The sequence below is a fragment of the Montipora foliosa genome, chromosome 4, assembly GCF_036669935.1.
Source record: "Montipora foliosa isolate CH-2021 chromosome 4, ASM3666993v2, whole genome shotgun sequence".
NCBI classification, from domain to species: Eukaryota; Metazoa; Cnidaria; class Anthozoa; order Scleractinia; family Acroporidae; genus Montipora; species Montipora foliosa.
Window position 1 is genome coordinate 31472133 of NC_090872.1, and position 2500 is coordinate 31474632.

Below are 2500 nucleotides of genomic sequence, written 5' to 3' on the forward strand. Positions count from 1 at the left end.
GCTTTAATACGTCGCAATCAAGATCAATAACTTACGGACAAAATAAATTACTCACCGGAAAGATTACGACTCGAACAAGCCGTACTTTTTCTCTTCGAGTGCTCGCGTTGTCTACGATTTTGTTATCTATGATAACTATGATTGTTTATATTCATAATTATCATGGCTGTCATGATTATCATAATTATCGTTCTCGTTATCAATATTTGAGTTGAGTGAATTGGAACGATAGTCCTGTTGTTGTCATCAGCCTAAATTTAAATAAAGTTAATTAACGTTGCAGGGAGTGTTTTGGAGAAGGACTCAACTGGGCAGGCTGTACATTGATTGCTTTATTGGGTCAAGAAAACCGCTTTGAAGCCTTGGACTTTTGTTATCACATCGTCAAAGTCTATGCGGTTGATGCAAGAGATGAAGTCGTTGGTGGAGTGGTGAGTTTGAGTAAAAATAACCTGGCACACAACATATTTTGGTCTTCCCGCGCAAACTTGATTTTTTAAAAGAATGGTGGGTTTTCCCAGCTTTCGCGAACCGGATTTTACTCTCTCTGACCTTGGGCCAGTTACGCCTGGTTTTTAGTAGACTGCTTACAGGAGCCCGTTTTCTTTGAACTTCGAGATCGTGCGCATCAGCGAACTGTCGCCATTTTTGTTGTCAATTCTCTACTTGCACAAATCCTATAATACATCTCTTTTATCCCCCAAATTTTTTGCATAATAATTGTTTGCAATTACTCCTGGGACATTAAGATGTCCCGAGAGAAATCGAAAACAATGCCTCTGCAAAATCTTGGGGGGTAGAAGAGGTGCATTATGGGATTTGTGCAAGTAGAGAATGGCGACTCCGACTTGGGACTGGGGAGATCCATGCGCAAGATTTGTTGCTCTTCCTTGAGCGCTCTCGCCTTTGCAAACAAAGATTGCGGCAGTTCGCCGAGGTGAACTCGATCTCGACAGTCAAACGAGAATTAGGGAACTGTGTATTTGTTAAATGCAGTTAAATGCCCATTTAACTAAGTTAACCCCTACGAGCGTAGCGGTCATCTTTCTAGCGTTCAGTTTTTTCGTTGTCATCGCTCATAGCAGCCAAGAGAAACTCTTGGGCGGCCTTCGGTCAAGCTGTCAGCGGTCAGACTCATACGTGCAGGCTTACGTGGATCGTCGTGGTTTTCGTCAGCCAGCTTTTTGAGTTTTTCTCAGGTGGTTTTCATCGTTGGTTTTTGAGCTTCCCCCACCCCACCCTAACCTCGTTCCCAGGGTCTCTTTGTCGACAATGGAGACCTTGGTAACGAGGTTGACTCCACACTACCCTTTATTTTTCCTTCCACTGAGTCCATTAAGGTGATGGGTGCCTGGAATGGGAGCTCATGGCTGTGTTGCGGGGATTTGCCAGCCATGGGGGTGGCTTCTTATCTAGGGGCTGGCTGGCCACAGCGGAAGCCCCTGGAACACTACAAGCACACACCTCCCATTTTAGCGAGGCGGCTGGTGAACAGTCTATTTGGTAATTTGAAAACAGCTTTTTGTTCGGTAAGAACACTGAAAACGAGTCAGAAGTATAGTTCTTTTTTGATGATGATGTTAATTGCTGGCGGAATTTAATTTTGGGATTGGTGTTAATGAACCCTTGAATTTCAGTGAACGTGTGTAATTCCTACTGTGTACAAATTGTCGTGTGATTGGTTTTAGGGAGAGTTTAGTTCGTTTGTGCGTGTGTGTTCACTTGAAATATTAAGGCCTGGCCAAACGCTCGCAAACATTTCAACGCAACATCTTTGAACATTGTTGGCACAACATGTTGTATACGTTTATGTCGCAACATGTTGGATCAAATTTGAAAACGGTCAATTTTTTCGTTCAACATTTTGGATGTTGCATGATGCTGTACTCGTTTGGCCACGTTCACGCAACATTGTTGCACTAAGGCATGCGCGTTAGTGCCCGGGGCACATGAACATTGACATGTTGCGTTGAAAACGATGGAAATGCTGCGTGCGTTTGGCCACCCGGTTCAACACATGTCGCAACATCATGTTGCAAGGTGTTGCGTTGAAATGTTGCGAGCGTTTGGCCAGGCCTTTAGGTTTAGGATAATTCCTCGATCTTGCGTGACCTTCTTCTCCGTCGCAGGCTTCGGTCACGAGAACGAGTAAAATTGTAGAGCGTCTTTCGCCACACCTCTTCCCCTGGTGTGCCTTTCTTAATTCAGTTTTTCTTTCAACTTTAAGGATCTCAAGCGTCTAGTGAGCAGAGCTCGGCACTTCAGAGTGTTGAATGATCAGATATTTGCTGTGTTAAACAAGCATCTGAAGACATCGGAAGGACCAGTCGAACATGTCCGCTGCTTCCAACCCCCCATTCACCAGGCCTTTGTCTCACCTATCTGATCGTATAAAAACAGGATAAACTGAAACTCTTGTCCAAAACACCGAACTTCTGTCAATAGGTTATAGTAACCCATACGACCGACAGTCAAATCAGTCAGTAAGCTGCCACAGCAC

At 44.3% G+C, this 2500-nt stretch overlaps 1 protein-coding gene across 1 annotated transcript in view; it reads left to right on the forward strand.

The window, feature by feature from the left end:
- Positions 1 to 2500, forward strand: part of LOC138000611 (cytoplasmic FMR1-interacting protein 2-like) — a 31703-nt gene that overhangs the window by 28334 nt on the left and 869 nt on the right. Inside the window, 2 exon segments of the mRNA XM_068847148.1 lie at positions 284 to 431; positions 2228 to 2500. The exon segment at positions 2228 to 2500 is cut by the window's right edge and continues 869 nt beyond it. Of these exon segments, the coding sequence (XP_068703249.1) occupies positions 284 to 431; positions 2228 to 2386 (307 nt within the window). The 3' untranslated portion in view covers positions 2387 to 2500.